The following is a 26,700-nucleotide window of genomic DNA, read 5'->3' as shown; positions in this document are numbered from 1 at the left end:
CAGTCTGCTTCTGTCCTTTTGAAGTTTACCACTATCTTCCTCACAGTTTATCTGAGTTTTGAATTTTGTGGCATCTGCAAGGTTTGAAACTATGGAGTCATAGAGGTCTACTGCACAGTAAAAGGCTCCTTCGGTCCATTAAGTCTGAGCCAGTCAAAATTGGTCACCTAATTATATTATGCTCTGTATACCCAAGGTACTTATATATAATGTTTCTCCTTTCTGAAAAAGAAGTGTTCACCACTATTCTATTTTCTGTCCACTTGCTGATCTCATTTCCACATAGCCTTCAACCCACAGATTAATTGCTCCTATTGAGTCTATTATGTGCTACTCTGTGAAATAGCTTCTGGAAGTCAAAATGCACAATGTAACCAAACTCTCCATGAATTAATTAAAGAACAAGTTGCAAGAGTTATATTGTATTGGAATGTGGGTTGTACATTCCATTCTACCCAACATTAAATAACTTGTTAGCAAGGGGCTGAAGTGGCAGATTGTGGATTTGAGGCTACACTCAGATAAGTCATGATCAGCCAGATCAGCTAAGATCTCAGTGAAAGGTGAAGCAGGATCAAATAGATGAATAAGCCATGTCTGCTCAAAATTTGTATGCCCATATGTAACATTGCACACACAAATGCTTAATATTGCAGGTGTAAAGCTCTGTCCTGGAGAATGCAGGCAAAAAAAAGCATTTACTTTCTCCTACCAATTAAAAGATTCCACAGTTGGTTTAAAAAAAATTCCAGGATGCCGAATGGATTATCTGGGCACTTTTATGAATGCAGTTTCATATCACATGATTCCCTAAGGGAGTCTTGCCCCACGTCATTTTAGTGCCTTCTGGAATAGGTTTGATCTTACTGGGTTACCCTATTATTTTAACATCAATAAGCATTTGAAACCATTTAGCATCAATATGAAAGTGGCAGATCACAGAACCTTAAGAGGCACATACTTCATCAACTCAAATATCAAAGCCTAAAACACAATAACAGCAATTTACATTTATATAGCACCGTTATTGAAGAAAAGCATCGCTAGGCACTTAATCGGAATGTGATCAAGCATAAACGATACTGAACTGCAGACAGAGATATTACAACAGGTTGGTCACAAACGTGGACCATTTTACAGGAAGAGAGAGGATTGGAAAAGCATTTTGGGAAAATCATAGACACAGGCAACCGAAAGCATAGCACTCAATGACTATGCAAAGTAACTCAAGGATGCACAAAATGCCATAATTGAAGAAGCATAAAGATTTTGGAATGTTGAAGGTCTGGGAAAGGTGACAGAGACAAGTTGGGCCAAGCTCATTAAGGAATTTGAACAGAAAGGTGAGAATTTAAAATTTATCACACTTTTGGACAGAATGCCAATTTATGTTAGACTGAACAAAGATCATAGAATCCTAGTCGTACAGTCAAACAGAAAAGAAACAGACCTTCGGTCCATATTGACCATAATCCCAACTACGCTAGTTCCACATCCCTGCACTTGGCCCATATCCCTCCAAATATTTCTTATTCATGTACTTATCTAAATATCCTTTAAAAGAACCAAACATGAATCAAAATTTTAAAAAAATCTTATACAACTGAAATGTAAAAATAGCTGTAAGAAATCTAGAAGTAAGCTTGCAATTTCAGAAGCAGCTGCAAGATCCATGCTACTTACAGTCGATGGGTGAACGGAACTTGGTGTGGGTTAGGATACAGGCAATGGATTTAATGTCTCCTGAAAAACAGCACCTCTGAAAATACAGAGTTTCACGTGTATTGCATTTATGTATCAGCTTGAATTATACACTTAGGCCTTACAGTGTGGCTTGAAAGTGCCGTTACTTCACCAAGGGTACTTGATATTCATTTATAAATATCCTAAAATATACTTGATGATGTTAGTTACTGATGCACAGATTTTGTCCTTAACAAAAAAAACATCCATTGCATCTTGTTAATCTTTGGGATCCATACTATAATTCTTGCACAAATATTAATATGAGAGAAGTTATAAAAACATTAAAAGTGCACATTGAAAAAAGGGAAAAGAATAAAATGCTGGAAATAGACATTAACATAGCTTCCATAGACATTATATTCAGGATATTTGTCTGTATTCTCCTTTTCGCTGTAGATGACCTATTGTATATTTTCAGCATTTAATATTTTTTCATTTCAGGTTTTTGGCATTTCTTAGTTTTCCTTTTATACATGAAAAACAGTGTGGAAATGTACTTGAACACTGGAAGGTAGAGCTCCAACCAAAACTGACATGAAGTGTTGCCTGTGAGGCAGCAGGAATCATATCTCTGTTATTGTAATATTAAACTATCACATTGAATTGTGGATCATGCTAAAGCAATGGAGGCAGATAAACATGTGGAGTGAATTTACAATGCAGCACAATTCTTGGGAATTTCACAGCAGTCTATCATTTTAAATCGTTAATCAGAAAAAATTAAAGACAAAAAGCCATAAAAAATGTAATTTTGAATTACAATTATAGAAGAAACAAACTAAATTCTGATTATTGTATCTGGCAAGGTAAAATGACTGGCTTAACTCCAAGATGACTTTTGGGCTTGGTGTAGTACCATAATTTACAAATCATATGCAGTTGTAAAGACCATCCACTGCACTTATGCTTGATTGAACTTACATGTGCAAGTCGATCAAATCTTGCGAACAGTTCATTCAGCATCCTCACCAGTTCCTGTGCAGACAGGGTTGTAGAGAGGTTGGTAAAACCTTTCACGTCTGCAAAGAGAATGCTAAATAAAACATGGAAAATATTGTATTAATTTTTTCATTCTTTGGTCAATAAGGCAGCTACATTTCAAGACTTGAGTCAGTTTAAATTATTCTATTTGCATTTTTATACTATCGGGTACCCATCAGCTTTATGGAAGGTCCCTTTCAAAATGTTTATCCATTTCAAAATTTATTTCTTTTTCTATCTCTACTGCTGTGAACATGTAGCTGGGAAAGCAGGGAATTGGCTATGTGATTTTTATCATACATTGCATAATTAAAATGTTGGGGACAAAGGACAACCACTTCTACTGCTCATGACAGGCCGACTTCAATAACTGTTTAAGCAAATCTAAAAGAACCATGCAAGTCAGGCAAACCTGATGAACATGACAGACAGATATTAAGAGTCTGATTATTTTCCAGGCCTTTTAACTTTGTAATTAACATGCTGGGACATTTAAAATGGAAGATAAACTGGAAGTGTTGGTTATAATCCTAGGTGAAAGATTTGACTTCTTCAGCCAAGGTATTTCTTAAATTGAACAGAAATGGTAACAGCAAATAGACTTCTTACCTCACATTTTCATAGCGATGTATGTAGATTTTATGAAACTGGGGCTGTAATTGTTCACCATCCACACTCGACATGTCATTAATCATCTCCAATACAACAAACCGTGGTAAAACTGAAAGAACCAGCCTCTCCTTAATTATGTAAAGAAAATACGCACACATGGATATCATTAGCAATTATAGGTAATATATTCAGAGGATTCTTTATATTTGGAAGAATTGTAATTAATACCATCCCCCTCACCTATCCTTCTCCAGCCTTCTCAATTCTGACTACCTTCTCTGTTTACTTTCATGCACTGATATAAATTCTGCTTTCCTTTGACTCCATATACTCTTGTAGACAGATCAGTGATGCCCTTATAATTCTGAATTAGATTGAACATTGTGAAGTAATCAGAACATAGGGAGCTACAAGTAAAAAAACAGAACCTTAAAGGTTGGAATCTCAGGATTTCTCCTAGTGCCATATACAATGGAGATGAAAAATAGAAGTAAAAACTCGACAAGCGTGTGGCAGGAAAGGCGGTATTGCAGGGAACAATTTCTATTCCTGAGCTTTGGGAACTATTCTGGGGGAGATTGGATCTGTACAAGCTGGATTGATGTCACCCCAGCAGAATCCAATATCCACTCAGGGGCATTCACCAGTATGATGCAGAAGAATTTAATATGCCGGGGTTGGAAGGTTTGAGCTAAAGGGAGCGAGTGAATAGGCTGGGGCTATTTTTCCCTGGGAGTGTCGGAGGCTGAGGCGTGACCTTACAGAAGTTTATAAAATCATGTGGAACATGGATAGGGTAAATAGTCAAGGGGTGAGGAAGTCCAAAATTAGAGTATACAGGTTTAAGGTGAGAGGGGAAAGATTTAAAAGGGACCTAAGGGGCAACTTATGCACACAGAGGGTAGTGTGTGAATGGAATGAGTTGCCAGAGGAAGTGGTGGCGGCTGGTACAATTGCAACACTTAAAAGGCATCTGGATGGGTGTATGTGCCAAGTGTTGGCAAATGGGATGAGAGGTCAGTTTCTGAGCTGTACATTTCTATGACATTATGACTCTAAGTGACAAAAAGGATGAGACTCAAGAGGGGGCAAGAAAGAAAGAAATGAAAGAAATAAGAAAGTGAAAGAACAAGGCAGAGGAAACAAGAGCTAGTAGTAAACTGAGCAACACAAAATGTGTAAAAATATTTAAAAGATACTCTATTTGATTGCGCAAAGCATTCACAATAAGGAAAATTAGAAACCCTACAGCATAGAAACAGGCTTTTCGGCCCAACAAGACCACATCGACCCTCTGAAGAGTAACCCACTAGACCCATTCCCCTACCCTAGGTTTGCCCCTGACTAATGCATCTACCTATCTACACATCCCTGAATACTATGGGCAATTTACCTAGTCTGCATTTCTTTGGGAAAAAACCCACACAGACACCAGGAGAATATGCAACCTCCACACTGGCAGTCACCCAAGGCTGGAATTGAACCCAAGTCCCGTGAAGCAGCAGTGCTAACCACTGAGCCACTGTGCTGCCCAGTAAATTAGCAGCACAAAACAGTCATAAACAGATAAGATATGATATGATTACAGAGACATGGCTGTAAGGTGACCAAGGCTGTGAACTGGAAATCCAAAGTATTCGATCTTTAGGAAGGACAGATAAAAGGGAGTAAACAGGTAGGGTAACATTTTTAGTAAAGGATAAAACCAGTGCAACAGTGAGAAAATCTAGATGTGGGAACAGTCTAGGTGGAACTAAGAAGTAACACGGAGTGGAAAGTATGAGTGGGAGTTTCTATTGACCTCCAAACAGTAGTGGTACAGTAGGGCATAGCATCACACATGAAATTAGAGCAACATCTTATGAGCTCACTACAATAATCACGAGTGACTTTAATCTGTATATAGACTGAGAAAAACACATTAGCAATACGCAAATGAATTCCTGGAATAAGATTTTTTTTCAGACCAATATGGGAACTAGCTATCCTAGATTTGGCTTTGTGCAATGAATTAGAGTTAATTAATAATCTTGTAGTGCGGGTCCGTTAGAAACGAACGTCCATAACTTGATAAAATTCTTCACTAGGATAAAAAGTGAAGTCATCCAATCTGAAACTAGGGTCTGAAATCGAAACAAAGGAAACAACAAAGATATGACAGGTGAGTTGGCTATGGTTATTAGGTAATGTCATTAAGAAGCATTATGGTGGATAGGGAATGGCTAATATTTCAAGGATGAGTACATGTATGGCAACAGTTGTATATTCCTTTATAGTGCAAAACACAACAATGAAGGAGTGTGGCCCAAATGGCAAACAAAAGAAATTAAGGTCACTACTGGATCTAAAGAGGGGTCATATAAAACAACCAGAAAAAGTTGTAAGTCTGAGAATTGACAGCAGTTTAGAATTCAGCAAAGGAGATATTAAAAGTTGGGGGAAAAAATAAAGTATGAGTCTAAACTTGAAAGAAACATAAAAACAGACAGTAAAAGCTTCTATAAACATGCAACAGTGAAAGGTCAGTGTAGACAAATGTAGGCTCCTTAATGGTCTTATATGAGAGAATTGATAATGGAGAACAAGTAAGTTGTAAAGTAATTAAACAACTGCTTTTGTGCTGACTTCATGGAGGTGCCTACTTTCTCAGATGTAATCAGGAATTGGGGTCTTATGAGGAAGAGGAATTGAAAAAAAATTAATATTAATTGAAAAAAATCAATAGGATTGAAAAGATGATAAATCCTTTAGGTTTGATCATCTACAGCTCAGGATACTAAAAGAGGTTGCCATGGAAATAGTGGATGTGTTGGGTGTCACCTTCCAAAATTCTGTCAGTCCTGGAACAGCCCTGGTAATTGGAAGGTGGCAAATGTAATCCCACTATTTTTAAAAGGAGCAAGAAAATAGGGCATCATGGACTGGTTAGTCTAACACCAGCAGGAGGAACATTCTAGAGTCTATTATACAGGATGTGTTAACAGGCCACTTAGAAAATATCAAAAGGACAACTTGGATTTATAAATGGGAAATCATGTTTCACAAATTGACTGGAGTTTTTTGAGAATGTAACTAGTAGGCTAGATAATGGACAACTACTAGATATGGAGTAATTGGATTTTCAGAAAGCTTTTATTGATGTCCCACATTAAAGAAAAGTGCAAAACTAAAGTAGATGGGATTGGGGTAATGTTTGGTATGGGTTGGGAATTGATTAGTTGATAGGAAATAGAGAGTAGCAACAAATAGACCTTTTTCAGAGTAGAAGTTGGGGACTAATGGACTACTGCAGGGATCAATGCCTAGGCCCCAATATTAGCAACATACATCAACAACTTGGGTAAGGGAATCATATGCAATACTTCCAAATTTGCTGGTGACACAACAGAGAGGTTGTGAGTGGTGTGGACAACACAAACAGGCTTGTAGGCGATGCAGACACTCAAGAAGTTTGACTCCATCCAGGAGAAAGCAATGCTTGACTGGAAGAACATCTACAAACATTCAGTCCTTCCATCACCAATGCTCAGCAGCAGCAGCAGTGTATACCAGCTACAAGATACACTGCAGAAATTCACCAAAGCTCTTAGACAACATCCTCCAAAACCATGACCACCACCATCTAGAAAGAGAAAGGCAGGAGATATATGGGAACATCACTTCCTTAAACCTTCTCTCCAAGGAACTAGCCATCCTGACTTGGAAATATGTTGTTGTTCCTTCAGTGTCATTAGTTCACAATCCTGGAACTCCCTCCCCAACAGCATTATAGGTGTACCTAGGCCAAATGGATAGCAGCAGTTCAAGAAAAAGCTCACAACCACTTTCTCCACGGCAATTATAGAGTGGCTGCTGGCCCGAGCAGCAAAGCCCACACATCTCCTGAGTGAAAAAAATTGACAAATTGAGTAATGGGCAAATACATGGCAGGTGCAGTTTAATGTGGATAAATGTGAAATTGTCACCTGAGTAGGAAAAACAGTAGTTAAATATTATTTAAATAGTGACAGATTAGGAATCGTCAGACTGACTCACGGGATGGCAGGTTTGCTGTTTGAAGGATTGGGTCGACTGAGCTTGTCTTGACTGAAGTTTAGAAGAATTAAGAGGGGATCTCATTGATATTGATAAACATCTGACAGGGCTGGACAGACAAGGTGTGGGGATAAGTTTACTCTGTCTAGTAGGGGTCTCAGGATACTGGGCAGTACATTCAGGATTGAAATAAGGAGAAATTTCTTCACTTGGAATTCTCCAATGCAAAAGGCTGTGGGGATGATCTTATTGAATATAATTTAAAAATAGACACATTTCCACATGCTAAAGACCATCCAGGAGTACAGGGAGAGAATAGAAGTATGGTGTTATGATAAAGCATCAGCCATGGTCGTACTGAATGACAGTTTAGGCTCAATGGGTCAAAGGGTCTACCCCTGCTCTTGTTTTCTCCATTTCTTATGGTCCTATTTTCTATGTTTCGTTGACAGAGGGTTTTATGTTTTCTCTTTTTATAGGAAGGCTTGGACACAAACTCTATATGTAACTTTGAATGATGGTGTAAAAAGGTAGTGGCATTCCTGACACCATGAAATTTTCCAGCATTGAACAAGGAATAGAGGTAGCTGACCCCTACATGAAGGCAGAAAACCAATTAACCCAATTCTGGCCCCAGTTTGGTGCCATTTTCTGCTGTTACCTATATTTTCCCAACACTAGGCTGACCCCCCATTGTTTAAATCCTGCCCCAATAACAAGGTAGTGGGGATGAAGACCATCGCACTTTCTGTCAATACTACTGTGGAGAGGTTTCCCCTTGCCCCCAACGTATCTATCAGCTTTGGGTCTCTTATTTGATTACTTTGGTACGGGCAACTGAGGGTGCCACTGTGCTGTCTGTTTGCCTGTCTCTCTTGTTGGGGCTACCAAACTACAGCCTCAGGAGCCAACTGTTCTCCTTAGTAGGACGGTAAATGTGAAAGCAATCATTTACAAAGCTACTCCCAGAAGGCTGCACTGACACTTGTAGTAACATGATGGGTGGGCTTAAGATCCCCACATGCCTCTGATATCAGGGTCCCAAAGTAAGGCAGAATATCCAGCCCATTAACTCTGTTTTTCTCTCTCTATGGATGCTGTCTCACTTGCTATTTCCAACATTTTCTGTATTTATTTCAGATTTCCTACAACTGACATATTTTGCGTTTGGCTCCATCAGCAGCGCCTGTAATGTATTAATTCCTAAAGCTGAAATTACCCTCACTGTATGAAAAGCAAAGTAATGAAGTCCATTCTAGAGCTTGTAGAGCTGTTAAACCTGTGGCAAAGTTGACCCTTATGTTACTTAGCTTTTCAAATAATTACTGTGAGCATTCTGAATAAATCAGGTCAGAATGCTGCCTGCAAATTTTAGCCACCTGAATCACTATTCTGTATATCTTTATCGCGGATTATATGTAATTAATGTAATTTACAGTTGATTCTTTCAATGTGAAATCAGCATTGTCATTGACATTTGTAAATTTTATCACTGATGAAGATTTTGGCATATGAACTAAACTACTATTGCTTATTGGCATCATTATTTTAACATTCTCATGAAAAGGTAAAAACAGATTTAATGTAAAATCTTAGCTATCTAAATAAATGAGCACTGAATGAAGAGATAAGAAATAGATGTGGAACTTTTAAAATACCAAAATGAAAAGGTTATTTAATAATGTAACAAAAGGAATGAAGTCGCCACTGAAATTTAGACCCCCATTAGCAATATTCTTAATACATCAACATGCACGGGAATTTGCATTTCAAAGTGAGGACAGTATTGATTGCCTCAGCTAAATAATTCTTGTTCTATTATAGATGAAATGAGAAGCAAAGCTAGGTGCATTGCTAATAAAAATGTAGATTTTTTAATCTTACCTATCGCTGAGATTTTAATCGAAGACAAAATAAATTGTGCAACATGCACTATTAACCTTCGTACTGATGCATCTACGTCAGTTGTGATTGGAGGGAAGGATACCTCAGCTATTGGTAATTTGTTTCTTTGGCCATCAATTATTAATAAACACACTTATGTGACCTTCACAAATTACTGTTAGTTTAAAAGAGTCTCCTATTTGCAAATCTTAGCTGTGAATTAATATTAGCACACCAACATTCGTCAGTAGTCTGGAGAGCAGTGGAATTGTGGTAATGTTAGAAGATCAGCAATCTAGAGTTCAAAATTAATGTTCTAGGGTCATGCATTTGAATTACCATAGCAGATGGTGAAATTTGAATTCAATAAAAATCTCAAATTAAAAGCTGGCCTAATGGCAACACGTAACCATTACTGATTTTGTAAATATCTATCAGGTTCACTAATGTCCTTTATGGAAGGAAGTCTGTCATCCTTACTGGTCAGGTTTACATGTGAGTCCAGACCAACAAAAAGTAGGTTGACTCTTAACTGTCCTCTGAAATTGGCTAGGAAGTCGATCATTCAAGGGCAGTCAGTGTTGGGCCACAAATGCTGGCCTAGCTAACAAATCCACATCCCATGAACAAATAATAAATCAAAAGGAAATATCACAATTTGAGAGACATGCTTCAACATTCATCCCCCCAAAACTTCACAGACTAAGCAATATTTTCTTCCATCAGTTTGAATAAAAATTGTTATTAGATAATATTTGAAGTGGAGGACACAAAGCTTCAAAAGACTGCGGTGTTATGTTATTATCAATGATTATGCAAGATGCGCAATTGAAACATTTCAACCATTTTGCGCACTGGTGGAGTTGCATTTCCAGAAGCTTCAATGTAAATGATAATTAGATGAAGCACTAAATAGGAAGCACATTCACTAAGGTGCATTTTAATATACTGTCCCACAGGAATTTATCCCTTCAATGTTCTAATCTATCCCACTGTCTTTGAATCTTGGCTTTGAATCAAGATGAAGATTATGTGATCAAAATCTCTGGTTTGTAATATCTAAATTTAAAAAATGATTAAAACATAACAAAATAAATTTAGAATCTCATCTCCATAAAACAAAACAATTCTCTCTTTGAATTTTTGCGGCATGTGTCACGCTCTGTGGTCAGATTTTAGGAGATGTTTCAATCACAAATGTACACTCGGTAGGCTCCTGCACGGACTGAAGTACATTTCATATCTGAGGTCTGTACACACATCTTTTATCAGCTTCAACCAGCAGAAGCCCCGGAGCAGTCTGTCTATAAACTCTTTCAGTTTGTTATAGGATAAGGCTACATAAAAGTGACTGCAAATATAGTTTGAGAAAAGGCAGCTTGATTATTATTCCTTGGACAGGGAAGGCTCTCTGCAGCCCACAGAATAACTAACTGTATAAGTGATCACACACCCACATGCATATTTTCTCCTGAAAAAGGAAGTAAAATCTAACAAATGGACACATAGAATTAGGAAAATAGCTTTAACATTACAATAGCAAAATAACATCTGCACTAACTTTTGCTTCCATTGCATTACCACCACACAGGATGCTTTCACTCATACTGTTTTGGATGCCGCAGCATCTCAAAATGCCACTAACAGAATGGCAGAAAGTTTATATTCCATCAATACATCAATCATTTTGGTCTGAAAATGTTTTGAATAACTGCTTCAACTTTAAAAAATAAACAATTACATTTGCCTTATCAACATAACCATACTGCATTAAGCTCCAGTATCATTTTAAAAGCAGATTTCTCACATTCTTTTACACCGTGAAGGGTTCTGTAATTTAAGCACCATGTTATCACTGGCATACTGTATTTACTCAATAGATGTTGTTACATTTAATCGAACTACTTCACAAGCCTTATGTGCGAAGTCAATAATATAAACAACAATATACTATTGAAGAAATAGCCATGTAAACTCTAATAATAGTAGACAATAGCTGATTTTCCTATTCATGATATAACCAGCACCCAAATATTCAGGAATTTGACCTGTTCAACTCCAAATTAAGAGCAGAAAATTTATCTTCAAAGTGATTAGATTTCCAAATGGTCAAATGAAAGACTTAGTTGATATTTTAAGCATCATGTATGTATTGGTTTGATAAAATGTAAGCCAAAAAGTGATTACATATTTGGTTAAGATGCAAGGTTTACCCAAGTGCATGGTGAAACACATGAACTCACTCAAATGATTAAAGTAACTAAGCACAGAAAGAGGCCATTATCCCATTAAATTCATGCTGAATAATCACTAATATTGAATTTAGGTAAGTGTATTCTTACAATGCAATTAAGTGCTAACTTCAGAACACATCTTCAACGTAGAAATTCTGAAACAAAGTTAAATTTAGTCTTTATAGGCAGCCTGTTCAGTAGGTCCTCTTTTTATTGCATGTTGTTTAATTTCAGAAATATCAGCAAATGGTCAAAATATTGTATAACAATAGTAAGTTGCATCATTGGATTTACTGCTGACAAATGTGACACTAGACAAAACTTTGGTCAGGTCACACAAGTTATTCAAATACTGTCCACAGCCCAAGAAGTCATATTAGGTCATAACAACTTAAGTTACTAAATCTGTAAGATTCTCAAAGTGCACATATACTGAATAGAAAATTGAGGCAGCTTTCATTATTACACTGGTTTACTCTCTGCTGATCAATTAATACATCTATAAATGGGATCTATTTGCAAATACATTTGGAATGATTCTTCATTGGGGCTTTGATAAGAACTCGTAGCATAATTTAAGACCGTAGCACAATTTAAGTTAAAACCTTGTTCATTGACATTACTAAGGCATAAAATATAAATTAAATAGTATCTTGTTGGTATGTTGCAAATTATATTTGCTTTGGTGTTTGTTTCCATTGCAAACTTTTGAAATATATTTGTAGGACATTAGAATATGATTAGATTAGGCATTTATACCTATGAGAAGCCAAGCCAGTTTCGCCTGGATCTGACAGTATATTCTTACCTGTCTTTGATTCTCTGACTCTAGCCGCAGTCTGGCCTCTATACAGCGCCTTGTTTCCAGGAAAGCCTGGCGCTGAGCTCGGTCTGAGAGGTAGCTGATAAATATCCCAGCCGTGTTCATGCACATAAACAACACTGCCTGGGCTATCACCTGAAATGGCAAAAACCAAGACACTTCATTTCATCCATTAGAAATTGTTCTGTTTTCTTTGCCCCCTCAAAATAATAGCATAAACACAAGATCACAAGCCTGGTCAACACTACCACTCTGTTTTATTTGTAGTCAAGTGAATATTGATTCTCATTATTGAAATATATGAAATATATGCTGGAGATAAACAGCAAGTCATTCGGCATCTGTAAAGAGAAAAGACAGGTTATTACCTCCAGTGTAAGACCCTGTGACAGGTACTGATGGATACAGAACACTCATTTCTTACTTAACCGATTATATCAGGTCTCTGCTAATTTAATTTGTGTTGCAATTACTAATCATGGCCATTTTTTTGAAAAATGTTGTGGGAACACATTTGTCCAATCTCTACATTCTTCACTAAAGGTGAGGTGCAGTTTCGTACAATGCAAAGTGATTGATAGAATTAGGTGGCAAGAAAAGTGGCCAATCTTGATTTTTTTTACACTTTCAACTAACTGGGAGTTAGTTGATCTAACCATTCATTTGGGGGAATATTGTTGTCAAGAAAAGTAAACACATGTTTAGACATGTTTCAAGGCAGTTTACGCAGGCTCGATGGGGATAGGAAATGGCCACTTTGACATTGGGATAATGATTTCATCCAATCTCCAACATATTGAGTTTTTGAGAGATGTATTTTCACATGTATCTTAAATACAACACAGACTCAAAAAGACTATAATTATTGATTTAAACTGGGTTTGATAATATTCCTAGAGTTGGTAGAGATAGACCTCGAGTTTGGGTGGTCTAGGAGGAAATACCATTGGGAGCTTCATAAGTGGCAATGCTATGAAGGTCCCAAGTATTGACCCATGAACTCTGACTGGAATTTATAAGCTTCTCACCCCATCCCGCTGAGACAAGGTCGTGTTACTCTCACTGTAAAATCATATGCTAACATCCCTTCTGTGACCTGGTTATTGACAGAAAGCTGACACCATACCAATGCCAAAAGCATTGCCCACCCCCACCTCCACCAAAATTGCAGGTACATCTTGAGTCATCAGAGCTGGTAGAGCATGGACTATAGACAGGATCCTGACAACAAAGCCACCCTCTCATAGCTCAGTCTATTCATATTCATCGCAAACAGGACTGCAGAAAGATGAGAGATGGAGGGAAATGAATGTATTCCATTTTATGGCATGTCCCCAATTGCACAGATACAGCTGGGTAAATGTCTCTCTTACAAAGACGGGAAACAAAACATGCCAGACAATCGGTGTAGATGGATGAGCGAGTTTTGTTTTGGCTACATTCATTCTGCAGACCATCCGCGAATAGCCCTCTTTAATACTTGTGTCAGAAATGCATGAACACGCCCAAACAGCACATGTATAAAGTGTACGGGATTTAAGAGGCACGCTGGAAAGACTAGGCAGTGTCTGTGAAGGGAGAGGTCACGACCCAGAAACGTTAACCGTTTCTGACTCCCCCACCTGCCGAGTGTTTGCGGCACTCTGGGGTTTTTTTTTTAAATTTCAGATTCCCGGCGGTTTTGCTCTATTAGATGTCGGAAGCTACTACCTGGTTTGTTGGTGGTAACACAATCCGGTGCGTGAGGATTTTAATGACAAGGTGCAGCACAGAGGTCAGGAGGCCAGCCAGGATCGCCCAGGTCAAGGGCAGGGGCAGCATGCTGTAGGTGGCGAACAGGGTAAAGAGCGAGTAGTCGGTGCCCTCCCCACAAAGTCCGTAGCCGAAGTCGGCGTCCAGGATCTGACTGGCCATGACCAGCCAGGTCAGCAGGCCGGTGTACTGCAGGTAACTCTGCGAAGCCGTGTCCTTCTTGGCCACCACCAAGGCACAGGTGACCACCTGGATGCCGGCGAACACTCCGAGCAGGATGCCTTTGACCGGGTGCAGGGGGATCAGGGACAGGGTGAGGTGGAGGATCAGCACGGTCACCTTGGTCAGGATATCCAAGATGTTCACGACGATCACCGACTTGCGCCGCTGGCCCAGGAAGTAGCGCTGGTAGAGCAGCTCCAGGTCCCGGGACTTGAAGGAGTTCCTCAGAGTCGGGAAGATGACCCCGCGGTAGATGTAGCCCCAGTTGAGGAAGAAGTCGGAGTTGCTGGGGGCGGTGTCCAGAGGCAGGAAGCCCAGCTCGTTGCTGGGGCCCTCCGGGAAGACCTTGGTGCTGCCGTTGTTGGACATCCTGCCGGCAGAGTGCTTCCTCCTGCCGGGGCTCCAGGAGCTCTCCGAGGAGGAGATGGTCCTCGCCCCTCCGCCTTGCTCATGGATGAACCTCTGCTCGGTGATGTGTCGGACCGCGTTCTGCCAGAGCAGCCTTTTGGGTCGGTTACTGCTGCTGCTCGCCAGCCCAGTCCTGTTAATGGTATACAGCTCATCACTGGGGCTGGAGCACCTCACATCTGATAACTCCATGATGCTGGAGCTCCTTGATCAGGAACACACACACACACACACACACAAATTACAGCAATTATTATAAATTACCCCCCGAGCGTCCTTCCAGCGCCCAGGATTCGCCTACTCTCACTCTGCTCAAACCTCAGAGGTTCTGATGGTCCGGGACATGTCCCCCTCCTTCTCCTCCTCCCAGACAACCCCCACTTCACCATCTCAATCCCGGGGGAGAAACCCAAGCCTCTCTAACCTGGCGACCTTCTCATCGCGTCTTTAAGGGTCCCCTGGGTGGCGGAGGGGAGGAGGAGCCCCCCCCCACTTGCAGAGTGCGGGTCACTTGGCGTCTCCTGGATATGGGGGGTCAGAGAGAGGGAGAGGGACATCCCACTGAGAGGAAGGAAGGGAGGGAGGGAAGGAGGGAGGGAGAGAGGGAAGGAAGGAGGGAGGGAGAAAGAGGAGAGAGAGAGGGAGGGAGAGAGGAAAGGAGGGATGGAGGAGGTTTCACTCACTCAGCCCCTCAGTCAGTCAGTCACTGGTCAGTGAGTGAGTGAGTGTCCGGAGCCTGTGCTGGGGAGGACCGCACACACACACAGTCACTGAGCCCGGGCACACAGCTCTCTCCCAGAGCCGGCCAGCCGTGTCTCGCTGAGCCGTGTTCCCGGCATTTGGAGCCGCTGCTCCCGCTCCCGCTGCCGCTGCCGCTGGTGTGAGTGTCGGGCAGGGAATGGATTAAAACACCAGCTCTTAGAGTCTGAACCCAGGAGGGAGGGAGGGGGTGGGGGGGGAATTGACGTCAACTGCTCTCAGCAAATATACATGGAGGGGAGGGGGCAAACTCCAGTCTGGTGGGGGGGGGGGGGGGGGGAGAGAGAAACTAACCAGGGATAGGGGTGGAGGGAGAGAAAACCAACCAGGATAACAAACCAGAGCAGAAACGGGACAGACAGAGAAGGGGCACAGACAGTGAGCGGCAAACACACACACAGAAGGAAACACACAGAGAGAGAGAGGAAAACTCAAGAGAGGGCGCAAGGACCAAACCACTCACTGGAAGTTAAAGTGTGACGGGTAAAGGGTTAAAAACAAAACACACAGAGAGAAAAAGTCATCTGCAAACAAGACACGGTTCGGACTATCAACACCCGCTGTGGCTGGATAAAGATCAACAACAAGGGAGAGACAGCGAAGCAAAACAGGTGAAGGAGAACAAAAGATGGGCTTGTGCCCACGGTCTGAGGGGGCAGAGGAGAGACCAGAGAATAAGGACAGGTTACCAGAGAAAGGGACTCTCAATCCCCTCTCAGGGAGGTCAATGCAAGGGAAAAGTGAGATGCAAAAGCTGAAGCAGCAAGTGCGACCGAGCTGTGACTTGTAAGAGTGAACACTAGGAAGTCAGAATGGGAAGTGCCAGATCAAAGCGTGTGAACACCAACACAAGTGTGACCCAGAAGGCTGAACACTAAAAGACAGTGAGAAGAGGGACTTATGGAGAGCGCTACAGTGTGAAGAGGGGCGTGAGAAAAAAAGGCTTTTATTTCAATTACACTGAATAATACATGTATGCCGTGCATATATTCAGCGAGACGCACAATGCCCACATTTATGAATAAAAATGTAACTGCGGCAGATACTGAATCAGTTACATTATAAGTGTATCTGCACCTTATATACTTACCTCTGAGAATTTAACATATGTGAGCGTACATTGCACATGTATGCACGGTATGTCTACATTTCCTTGAAATAGATACGTCTGCACCCTCCACACACACACACACACACGGGGGATAGACTGTGCGTGGCTTAGACACTATATTTCCAAATGCTACCCGCTGTAATGACAACATTCTCTAGATATGTAAACTTGTGGATCTGTTCTCGCTATATGAAGGCACCATATGTGTATACGCATTGTGGATCCGCAATTTATTCACGTACTTGCTGTGACATTGTGCGAGTCATTAATGTACTCGAGCCTTCGGGGTTAATTCAGCAGCGAGCGTATCTTTAACATCCAGTTTTTAATGCTCATTCTTTTTCCATTTCGAATCACGGGGGGGGGGGGGGGGGGGTGTACTTTAAACTGGATCACTGGCCACTTGCAACAATCAGAGACAAGGTTTAAGATTATACTTTTAAGAATCACCTCCCTTAAGTATCACGCAGCTTCATATTTCAAATCCTGTTTGGATCATGCATTAAAAATGGGAAAAGACCAAATCATCGAAGAATGGGGAGTAATAGTCACAAATGTTTTCTGAATTCTGACTGATCCCATAAAGCTGGCTCGGTGCACACTGATTGTTTCTTCCGCATCTGAGCAGCCAAGAGACAATGCAACAGTATGAGCCCATGACGGGAGATTTAACTGATGGCTGCACACGGACTCACTGTCGCTTGGTTCTTCAATTTCTAAAAATGTTTTCGGAACCAAACTTGCTCAGATTAACGCTTTAATGGTTTCTAGTTGCATAATATTTACCAACAGAAATAGAGACCCAACATCGTCCAAGGTCGATTATTCTTAGTTAAAATTCACGCAGCACCAGGTTATGTGATTTTTAACTTTGTCCACCCCAGTCCGACATCATTCAGAGTTAAGAGCTTATTGTTAGCTGGTATTGAACTCTGCAAGAGACCTGATTTTGTAAAGTCTGCAATGAAACATTCGGCCCTCAGACGAAATTTTGGTTTGGAGTGTACTGTTCAGTTCACACACAGTCCTAGCTGTTTTAAGCTACGACCATCTGTTAGTACATCCTTGATCATAATTGTGATGAGAATCAAGTGTTGGAATTCTACACAGGGGGAAAAAAAAGGTCTTGCATTTATTTAGCGAATTTCACACCTCTTACCACCCCACACCTTTTACAGCCAAAACGTACAGCAAGATGATATTAAACAAATTAAACACGAACAGGAAGGGTTTAGAGGGATATGGGCCAAATGCTGCCAAATGGGAGTATATTAATTTAGGATATCTGTTAGGCATGGATGGGTTGGATCGAAAGGTCTGTTTCAGTGCTGTACATCTCTAAGACTCTATAATCAGTTTGTTTCGGGAATAAATATGGAACATTGGTTTTATATGTGACCTGAGAGAGCAGCACTTCTTCAGGGAGGGCGTATCTAGAATTTGTTTCCATTTGGGGTTGCCATGCAAGAGCTTAGATTTATCATCGAACATTATTAAATTTTTAGCAATTAAATATCTCACTCCAACAGGAGCCACTTGAATAAAGGTGTGAACTTTGATTTTTTATTGATATACTTCAATACTTTGCAACTAAATGCTTTTGCAGTGAATGTTTAGGGACAAGATGTTGGTAAAAGAACACTTGTTTATTAGCTCAAGCTTTCACTGGTATATGTTTAGTAAAAAGCATGTTTCTAGACTTCTTTTGCCACAGTGTCCTTTATCATCAACTTTATGCGCACCAACCCAGGTCATTCTGGTTTTACTCACTTGTGGCTTCTCTGTGTGAGATTGCTAAATTTATGACAAATTCAACCAATTCCCTAAAGCATGTCCATTAGGAATGAAATCAAACATCCCTGGTCACCCATTAAGCATTAAACAATATGCTAGAATGCTTAGTATCAGACAATCTGCATCAATCTGATAATTTATCTTATATTAATCTGTCTTCTCTTACCAGTTCCATTTGTTCTCTATCACCCAGAGGAACCATCTGTGGCACTACACTTTTGATTGATTGATTGATTTATTGTCACGTGTACCAAAGTAGAGAGAAAAGCTTTGTTTATGAGCAATACAGGCAGACCACAGTCAGCAAGGAAATACAGAACAAAAGATTTAGACAGAGGCATACAGGTGACATTGCACAGGGTGTACAATGCTATTCCCATTTTGGATTCAGCCCAGCTGCAGTAATTCCAAAAAGCCATTGTGGAGATATTGTGAACTTCATCACGTTGGAGAGTTTGGTGTCAGAAAAGCATTTCTCTGACACAGAGAAATGTATGCATTTATAGTCAAGAGGACATGTTTGTTTTTTAACTATTTAGGGATGGGTCAGCGAAGTCCACATCTCACTAAGAACCTGATTTGAAAAAACTGGTTAAAGTATTTCAAAGCATTAGCATTTAAGTGTCTATAGCTGATTTCTGTGTATGGTTACATAAGGTGTTTGGTGTGATTCTGCAGAAGAGATTATGAGCAAAAATAAGACTGAACATAATTAAAGGTAAACTTGCTATATTATTTCTTAAATAGTTGACAGTAGAAGACCGAGAGTAGGTATATAGGTTTGATGTTGTAAATGGTATTTCAATAGTAATCTGAACTGGGTCCTTTACTCACTGCATATGTTAATGATTTGAAGGAATTGGAGGTGTACTGAACAGTGAAGAAAGTTACCTCAGATTACAACGGGATCTTGTTCAGATGGGCCAATGGGCTAATGAGTGGCAGATGGAGTTTAATTAGATAAATGTGAGGTGGTACATTTTGGGAAAACAAATCTTAGCATGACTTATACGCTTAATGGTAGGTCCTAGGGAGCTGAACAACGTCTTAGTTTGCAGAACAAAGAGACCTTGGAGTGCAGGTTCATAGCTCCTTGAAAGTAGAATCACCGGTAGATAGGATAGTGAAAAAGGCATTTGGTATGCTTTCCTTTATTGGTTAGAGTATTGAGTACAGGAGTCGAGAGGTCATTTTGCAGCTGTGCAGGGCATTAGTTAGGCCACTTTTAGAATATTGCGTGCAATTCTCGTCTCTTTCCTATCGCAAGGATGTTGTGAAATTTGAAAGGATTCAGAAAAGATTCACAAGGATGTTGCCAGGGTTGGAGGATTTGAGCTATAGGGAGAGGTTGAATAGGCTGGGGCTGTTTTCCCTGGAGCAGCGGAGGCTGAGGGGTAACCTTATACAGGTTTAGAAAATCACAAGAGGCATGGATAAAATAGACAGACGAATGCTTTTCCCTGGGTTGGGGAAATCCAGAACTAGAAGGCATGAGTTTAGGGTCAGAGGGCAAAGATATAAAAGAGACCTAAGGGGCAACTTTTTTCACTCAGAGGGTGGTACATGTATGGAATGAGCTGCCAAAGGAAGGTGGAGGCTGGTACAATTGCAACATTTAAAAGACATCTTTATGGGTATATGAATAGGAAGTGTTTGGAGGGATATGGGCCGGGTGCTGGCAGGTGGGCCGAGATTGGGTTGGGATATCTAGTCAGCATGGACAAGTTGGACTGAAGGGTCTGTTTCCATCCTGTACATCTCTATGACTCTAATAGAGAATTATAAATTTAAAGATTTTATGCCACTATTCCAATTAATGAAGAAGTGGCATTAATCTCAAAAGGGTTAAGAACTGGGAAATTTGGAAATGATGTTTCATTGTAGGGACTTGGTGAGACTCCAGATCCCAAATGAAGTACCATGTTTAATTTTGGATACCTACATCAGGAAAGATATATTTAGCCTTGGGAAGAATGCTGTAAAGATTCACTATAATGATATAAAACTACAAGAGTTTAAAGACTTAAATTATGAGTGCAGGTTATGTAAATTTAATTTGGATTACTTTCAGTTTAGAAGTGAAAGTGTGATCTAATCAAGATGTTTAACATGAAGATATTGTGAGATGAAGTATAGAGAAATGATTTTCTTTGGCCGGTAATCTTGAAATTAGAGTTGGACAATTTAGGAATTAAACATTTTCACATAAAAGGTAGTGAATATTTCGGGTATGCTGCCAAACCAAATTATGGAGACTGTGTAATTTGAAATTATCATGATTAAGATCACTAGATTTTTATTTAGTGAGGAAATCAAGGGGTATGAATCGAGTGAACAAATGGAGTTGAGGTACAGCTCAGCCATGACTTAAATGAAAGGCAGAATGGGCTCTAGGGACTGCATTATATTAACTGTTAGTGTGTGCCTAGGGATCAGGTAACCAACAACTGTGTAAAAAGCTTGAAAGTCAGCTGTATGTAAACCAGCCTGAATTTTGTCTATTGGCACTGCTATTCAGGGAAACAAAACCCTGTTCTTCTGGTGCCTAAGCAAATTTATCTGACAACACACTGAACTGTAAAGGCCAGGAGAACTTTAATTTTGTTCAGCTGCCCTATTCAGAGATTGCCTGTGTGCGGAAAGAGGTTATTTGGCACATCAAGTCTGCAATGACCCTTTGAAGAGTATCCTACCCAGATCCAGCATCCTACTCTATCCCTGCAACTCCACTTTTACAATGTCTAATCCACCTAGTCTGCACAAACTTGGACTGTATGGTAAATTTAGCATGGCCAATCTACTTAACTTGCATATTTTTGGACTGAGGGAGGAAACTCGATCAAAACCCTACCCAGACGTGGAGAATGTGCAAACCCAACTCTGACAGTCACCCAAGGTTGGAACTGAGGCCGGGTCCCTCGCAACTGTGAGGGAGCAAGACTAACCACTGAGTCACTGTGCCACTCCTAATTAGTTAGCTGCTGTCAGAATGGAAGTAATAACACCAATCATAATTGATGTTTCAGAGGGTAAGTAGCCATTTCCATGTTTTTTTTGCTTTAACCTATTTTCCGAATAAACGTGTTCAGAGATGTTATTACACACTTCTGGAGCAAGTGGAACTTGAAACTGAGCCTCTTGTTCCAGAGGTAGGACACTACCACTGTCTACAAGAGGACCTAAAAGGTAACTGCTGCTGTAAACATGTCCATACTGCATCTTGGGTGAGGAATGTAACAGAAAATCATTTAGGTTGTCCATCCCTACTTTTAAGACAAAAGCTTGAATTATATCTAGGTAGAGTGTCAGAGCATACCTCCCATCTCTGAAACTGCAGTCCAGAAAGAATGATAGAAAATTACTGAAGAAAAAAATATCAGAAAATAGGATGGGCATGAACCCAAAACAAAGTATTGCGGACGTTGGAAATTTGAAACAGAAAAAAAAGGTGGAAATGCTCAGCAATGGAGAGAAACAGTTAACATTTCAGGTGTGTAACCTTTTTGTCAGAACTCAGTGTTCTGATGAAAGGTCATGACCTGAAATGTGAACTCAGTTTCTATCAACAGCTGCTGCCAAAACTGAATATTTGCAGCAGTTTCTGCTTTAATTTTAGAAACAAATTCATTGTCTACAAGATAATTTGAATATTTTTGGATTTGGTTCAAAAATTCCTTTTCAAGAAGGAAGTTCTGATCGAACTACAAGTAACCGAACTGTATATTTGACACATCTACGACAAATCAATAGCTGATCCTACGCTTGTCCATTGAAGCTAACAAATGGGCAATAGTGGGTTTGCATATACGACATCCAGAAGGGCTCTTACATTGGATAAAACATTGTGATGAGTGTGCAACTTTGAAAAATTACCCCTGAATTACATATATATAAAATGTTTCATAAGATGTAACAAAAGTGAAAATAGAATACAACACCATGATCTCTCAACGAAAGTGAAAAATTATACCGTTTCTCTGTGCAAGTGGCAAATTTACAGAATAGTGTACAGCAGGTACAAATAGTGTCAAATGACCTGAAAAATACTGTCTGTATTGATGATTTGAAGCCAAGTATTTTCCAAAGTTAACCAAAAAAAATTGCTTTGCGTAGGAACATTAGAATAAATGGTTTTTAGTCTGTATTCTGCTTCTCTGCTTTTCTAAGTTATACATTGAGACTCTGATTGACAGCTTGACTGTTATGTTGAGAGTGTGTTGCTGGAAAAGCACAGCAGGTCAGGCAACATCCAAGGAGCAGAAGAATCGACGTTTCGGGCCAGAACCCTTCATCAGGATAGAGGGCTCTGGCCTGAAATGTCGATTTTCCTGCTCTTTGGTTGCTGTCTGACCTGCTGTGCTTTTCCAGCAACACACTCTTAAATCTGATCTCCAGCATCTGCAGACCTCTCTGTCTCCTAGCTTGAGTGTTATAGATGTTGTCTTAATGCAACCATGTAAAAATCATTCTTTGCTATGCAAAAGGCCAGTTAATATGATTAGAAATCTGGAAAAAAAAGGATTATTATTGACTGTAACATCAAGACATTTGTAGCTGCAAAATTTGTCCATAACCACCTGTTTTCTTTGCATTACTTGTGGCACCTGCAGCACATGTACACTCTTCAGCTTCTCGCCCCATACAATCAATAGGTGAAGACTTTAGTATGTACATGGGGAATGCATGCTAGAACTATGCAGAGTGGGAATATTCTGACATCAATCTATGTAATGATGATTTGTCACCAGGACTGCCATTTTGAATCAACACTCCAGCAAATCAATCCTTCACAATGAAATCTATGTTTAGCAGCTACACGCCTCCTGTCCGCTCACAGGCCTATCAGCTACATCATTCCTGGTTGGTTTCTGCTGGCTTTAGTTGCAATTATAAAAGTGATTGCAGTGGTTTCCTGAGTTGCTAAAGTTAATAGGAAGTGGCTAAAGCACCTATGTTAAAGGTTTTGTATGAATTGCTTTCTCCTGGATATGGGTGTTGTAGCTTGTACCTTTACATCTACAATATGACAGGAAAAATTAACAAGCTGGAAGACAGAGAGAGAGAGAGAATAAATAAATAAGTAAAGTGCTCCCAGCAGGAGGACATTTCTCCCTGAACACCCAAGGCAGATATTCTTTTGCCTAAACCTTGGTGAAGAATAATGTATCAGAGATCTCAATCTCACTAAACTGTTTCTAATTCAAATTTACCAGCTGTTGTAGCAAAAATACCATCCTTAGAGAAGGATGGGTACACCAATGGTGGTGACCTAGCTTATTAGCTGGAAGTGTGTGCAAACTGTGGGATGTCAATGTGAGGCCCACAGCATTGCTAACTAAGGGTGAGTTGAGCAATGAATGTGAGATATGAATTGTGACTCAGAGAAATTGTTGGCCAGAGAATAATGTACATGCATTAAGCAGTGTTTGGGGATGGTGGTGCAGTTGCTGTGATACAGAGTTTGCACATGAATTCAGTATCCTTGACTGTACCTAGAAGATGATTGAACTTTATTTGGCATTGCATCCAGTTTCCTGAAACTCAACTCCTGACATGCTCCGGAATGGCTATTTGCTCCCAATGGCAGTACACAATTTGTCTGAAGGTTCACTGTGGATAGAGGATTATTTGCTGGCATTGAGTCCAGTACAGCCATAGAGAAGCATGGAGCATAATCGCTGGCCCATTTTTGAATAATTCAGTCTTCTTGCTCTGCTCACTTCTAGAGTCATTTCCAAAATCTGCTCCAGCCAAAATGCACCTCTTTTTTAAAAGATGCAATGGTATCTGGAAGATGACTTTTTCAACAATGCAGCACATTCTCATTACTACTGTATTAGTGTGAACCTAGGCTATATGCTCAGAAGTGGTATTTGTACTCAAGCTTTTTGGATTCAGAGGCAAACATGTTTCACTGAACCATAGGTTCAGATTAACTTTGAGTGGTGGGTAATGGTTGCACAAACTTGGGCCTCTTACTGAGATGTATTGCCACTGCAGTGTGCTCAGCATTAGCTTCACGCAGCTATTATAAAAATTTGTTTCTGATGCAGTCAAAATGCTATAGATGCAGGTTTATTATACATTGTAATACTGGGCCTATTTTCAGACATTGTGCAAATTTCACAGCCTTCGTGGCATTTCATGGCCTTGGAAATGCTAGTGAAATAGCATTTAAACCAAGGAATACAGATGGAGAATATTTCTACTTATAAATACATTGAAAATCATTTCTGATTATGTCATGTAAAGACTATACATTCTCATGTTAAACTCCACAGTGCCTTTTGTTGATCTGATATGCGGATAGTATAGCAATCATGATTCAAACCATTATGGCACTGTTATTTTATATTATTCTTTGACCGTGGGCTATATTCCTTGAACATGCAAAAGCTACTCATTATTTTGTGACAAACGCAATATATAATGTAGTGTGTTAAATGCAAATAGGTGCTGGAACCATCATTTTTTCTGAACCTGCTGTAAACAATACTTTCAATATGACTCTTCAGGGCGCAATAGATTAAGAACTTGCCACTATATCAGAATTTTCACATCCTCAAAATGTTCTAAATTTTAACCAACCAAGATTTTTAAATTGTTGTAATTTTAATTTTAAGGCAAACATGGGTACCAATTTGTTAACGTGAAGATCTCCCCCAAAGGGGTATGTTGATATTCTAGGGCATGTCAATATTAAGAATGATGATTTATTAGGTGGATGAAAAGCATTAAGTCCCCAGAATACTGAAGGAGCAAGGAAGGAGATTTACAGTGGCTTGGACAGATACCTCTTTAGCCACAGGTGGGATGCTGGAAGACTGGAGAACAGCCAGTGTCGTTTCTCTCTTCAGGAAGAGCAACAGAGATGTTCCAGTATAGTATAGGCCAGTGTGCTTTACATCAGTGGTAGGGAAATTATTGAAGAAGATTCTTAGGGACAGGATTTACTTGCATTTAGTGAAGAATAGACCTAATAGGGATAGTTAGTATAACTTGGTGCAAGGGCAGTCTTGTCTCACAAACTTGATTGAGTTTTACTGAGGAAGTGACGAAGATGATTGATGAGGGCAAGACAGTGGATATTTTCCAAATGGACTTTACTAAAGAATTTGACAAGATCCCTCATAGTAGGCTGGTCCAGAAAATTAAATTGCGTGGAATCCATGGTGAGTTGGCAAGTTGGATACAAAATTGGCTCGGCTATAGAAGACAAAGGGTAGTTGCAAAAGGGTGTTTTTCTGACTGAAGATCAGTGACCAGTGGTGTTCTGCAAGGATCAGTGCTAGGACCAATGTTGTTTGTAATATATGCAACTTATTTGCATGAAATTGTAGGTGGTAGGATTGGTAAGGTTGTTGATGACACGAGAATTGGTGAGTTGAGGTTAGTGAGGAAGGATATCACAGAATACAGCAGGAAATCAATCCACTGGAGAGTTGGGTGGTGAAATCTGGATTAGTGTGAGGTGATGCACTTTGGTAGGTCAAATGCAAGGGAAAAGTATACTGTAATGGGCCTTACCCCTTGGGGCATTGATATACAGTCAAAGTCTAAGTCCATAGCTCCCTGGAAGTGGCAACACATTTGGTTAAGGTGATAAAGAAGGCATACAGTGTGCTTACCTTCATGATCAATGCATTAAGTATAAAAATTTAAAAGCCATGTGGCAGCTGCATAAGACTTTGGTCAGGTCACATTTGGAGTGCTGAGTGCAGTTCTGATCATCACACTATAAAAAGGATGTGGGGGCTTTGGGAAGGGTGCAGAAGAGGTTTAGCAGCATGTTTCCTGAATTGGAGAGCATTAGCTATAAGGAGAGGTTGGCCAAGTGTGGATTGTTTCCACTTGCAGGGGAGGGGAGGGTGGTCAACCAGTTAGAAGTATATAAAATTACAGAGGTATGGATGGAGTGGAGAATTTAAATCTCTTTCTCAGGGTGGAAGTGTCAAATACTACGGGACATAGGTTTATAGTGAGAGGGAGAAAGTTTAAAGGAGATGTTCGAGGAAACTTTATTGCACAGAGGATAGTAATGCCTGGAACGCTCTACCAGGGGAGGTGGCAGAAGTAGATATGATAGTAATGTTTAAGAGGCATTTAGACAGGCATATGAACAGACAGGGAATAAAGAGATGGAGACCATATGTAGGCAGATGGGATTAATTTAGAATAGCATCATGGTCGGCACAGACATAGTGGGCTGAAGGGCCTGGTCTTGCACTATATTGTTCTATGTTCTAAATTATAAAAGTAAGAGTCATGGAAACAGGGTAGTTCTAATTAAATGTCCGAATGTATTCAGGGGAGACAACACAGCCTAACCAATTTCCTCC

The 26,700-nt window shown here is 40.0% G+C and overlaps 1 protein-coding gene across 6 annotated transcripts in view; it reads right to left on the bottom strand.

Annotated features, from left to right (window-relative positions):
- The window catches only part of adcy8 (adenylate cyclase 8 (brain)), a 123,609-nt gene extending 108,028 nt beyond the window's left edge, over positions 1-15,581 (bottom strand). For 4 of the 6 annotated variants that reach the window (XM_043688254.2, XM_043688253.2, XM_087986462.1 and 1 more), the window contains exons 1-4: positions 14,026-15,580; positions 12,301-12,450; positions 3,337-3,467; positions 2,668-2,779 (exon numbers count right to left, since the gene is read on the bottom strand). In XM_043688254.2, coding sequence (XP_043544189.2) covers positions 2,668-2,779; positions 3,337-3,467; positions 12,301-12,450; positions 14,026-14,889 — 1,257 coding nt within the window. In that variant the 5' untranslated portion in view covers positions 14,890-15,580. Of the gene's footprint in view, positions 1-2,667; positions 2,780-3,336; positions 3,468-12,300; positions 12,451-14,025 lie in introns of all 6 variants that reach the window. The other 2 variants (XM_087986461.1, XM_043688255.2) reach the window with 1 other exon arrangement.
- Between the last annotated feature and the right edge of the window lie 11,119 nt (positions 15,582-26,700).

Source organism: Chiloscyllium plagiosum, unplaced genomic scaffold (assembly GCF_037043375.1).
Source record: "Chiloscyllium plagiosum isolate Xiang-an unplaced genomic scaffold, Cpla_swu_hap1 HiC_scaffold_4, whole genome shotgun sequence".
Taxonomy (NCBI): domain Eukaryota; kingdom Metazoa; phylum Chordata; class Chondrichthyes; order Orectolobiformes; family Hemiscylliidae; genus Chiloscyllium; species Chiloscyllium plagiosum.
Note: the sequence above shows the minus strand (reverse complement) of the source record. Positions and strands in the feature narration are given on the sequence as shown.